This window comes from Octopus bimaculoides, chromosome 1 (assembly GCF_001194135.2).
Source record: "Octopus bimaculoides isolate UCB-OBI-ISO-001 chromosome 1, ASM119413v2, whole genome shotgun sequence".
Taxonomy (NCBI): Eukaryota; Metazoa; Mollusca; class Cephalopoda; order Octopoda; family Octopodidae; genus Octopus; species Octopus bimaculoides.
The window spans coordinates 40,820,848-40,823,000 of record NC_068981.1 but is presented as its reverse complement, the minus strand read 5'-3'; the positions used below and the strand labels follow the sequence as shown (position 1 = coordinate 40,823,000).

Here is a 2,153-nt window from a genome sequence, read left to right as displayed (position 1 = left end):
GCTGACCACTCCACAGACACGTGTACCCTTAACATAGTTCTCGGGGATATTCAGCGTGACACAGTGTGACAAGGCTGACCCTTTAAAATACAGGCACAACAGAAACAGGAAGTAAGAGTGAGAGAGAGTTGTAGTGAAAGAGTACAGCAGGGTTCGCCGCCATCCCCTGCAGGAGTCTCGTGGAGATTTAGGTGTTTTCGCTCAATAAACACTCACAACGCCCAGTCTGGGAATCGAAACCACGATCCTATGACCACGAGTCTGCTGCCCTAACCACTGGGCCATTGCGCCTCCACAAGGCTGGTTTAAATACTAAAGGATTAATGTATGCATTTATGTAAATATTATTATATTTTTTATTCCTTAGCTGATTTTGGTCATTGGACTGAGGCCATGTTGAGGCACCACCTTCAAAGTTTAAGTAGAACATATTGATATTAGTGTTTATTATAATTTGGAATTTATCTGATTGTTGAACCTCTGTGCTACAGGGTAAAATGGGACATATAAACAATGCCTATTTTTAAAATTGTGCAAACAGAAGCACGCACACATACACACACACATTTGTTCATTCATTTCATATGCATCTTATTATGCTCGCATGGGTTAGACAGATATTTTATTGAAGCATTGTTTTATAGCTGGATACTCTTCCTGATGCTGACCTTCACCTGTTTTTCAAGTAAAGGATCTCTTGTCCCATTTGGTTTTGATAGCGCAAAGCAAGCAGATGACTTTCCTGTACATTGCAACTTTCATAGAAGCAAGCACAGATGTAAACAAACACACAGACACACATACATGCACTTTTAGTGCCTATCTACCAAATACACAAACACACACACATCTATTTTGAGATAAATTTCATATAAAACACGTTTTGTGGCAGTGTTTTAAAAAGAGAATCAACACAGAATGAATTAAGAAGCAAATATTGTTTTTACGTTTCCTGCACTAATTGACAGAACTTCTCTGGGTCTTCATGCATTAATATTTGTGATTCTTCAAAAGTTATCTGTTGATAAAAAAAAAAAAAAAAGATGATTTGGTTATTATATTGATTTAGCACACAGCCAGAAATAAAAAATGGAGCAGTCTCTTCTTCTGAACCAAACCAATAAAAAAATTATTTTGCTGGACTTATAATTAAATTATTCAATTCACAGTATTTATGATTCTGCTAGGACACAATTTAACTCTTTAGCATTTAATCTGGCCATATCCAGCTCAAATATTCTTTATGTTGAAACTGACCAGATCCAATCTCTCACACCTACCCTACAATGTCATTCTAAAGATATACAAACACACTGTTGAAATCTTGAAGCTACAAGATAATGCATGATTAATTCAAAACAATGTGAATAAATAGGAATTCATTTGATAAAGAAATCTGAATGCTAAAGGGAAGATTAACCAGATTTGATTCAAAATATACAAAAACCAGGTATTTTCATCTGTTCTATACTATGTTGGCTAATGTATAATATAATATTGTACATTCTGGCAGTGAAACAATATTTTATTAATACACCAATAAATTATTAATAAAACAATGAAGAATTACATTATGTATGCAAAAAATTTATCTGATTTGCTAAATAGTAGTTGTGAATAGATTCTACAAGCAAAGTACAATCTTTTCTACTCTAGGCACAAGGCCTGAAATTTTGGGGGAGGGGGCCAATTGATTAGATCCACCCAGTACGCAACTGGTACTTAATTTATCAACCCTGAAAAGATGAAAGACAAAGTCGACCTTGGTGGAATTTGAACTCAGAACATAAAGACAGATGAAATACTGCTAAGCATTTCGCCTGGCATGCTAATGTTTCTGCCAGCTCGCCACCTTACAAGCAAAGTGTAATGGGGCAGAAATGTGCATCTAGCAATCTAACCAATCACTGCTGGATGATTTTTGTCTGCTCCCAATATATGCTGTGTTTTAAAACACAGTACGGGATCTTTGTGGTTATCATCACTGTCAACAATTTTGTTCCAATTGTTTTCAAATTTGGTATGTGGATTAAGTTTTGTATACTAATTAAGAAAATGAAACTCTTTTTTCCTATAAGTTCATAATTAAAAGTTATTAGCCTTTGAAATTTACAAAACTTGGTTATTTTAGCCATCAGAAGCAAGTATTTTAC

General features: G+C 34.9%; 1 protein-coding gene across 2 annotated transcripts in view; it reads right to left on the bottom strand.

Annotated features, from left to right (window-relative positions):
- The window catches only part of LOC106871137 (urocanate hydratase), a 36,203-nt gene that overhangs the window by 17,009 nt on the left and 17,041 nt on the right, over positions 1 to 2,153 (bottom strand). For both annotated transcript variants that reach the window (XM_052966203.1, XM_014917450.2), the window contains exon 11: positions 948 to 1,018. In XM_052966203.1, coding sequence (XP_052822163.1) covers positions 948 to 1,018 — 71 coding nt within the window. The remainder of the gene's footprint in view (positions 1 to 947; positions 1,019 to 2,153) is intronic.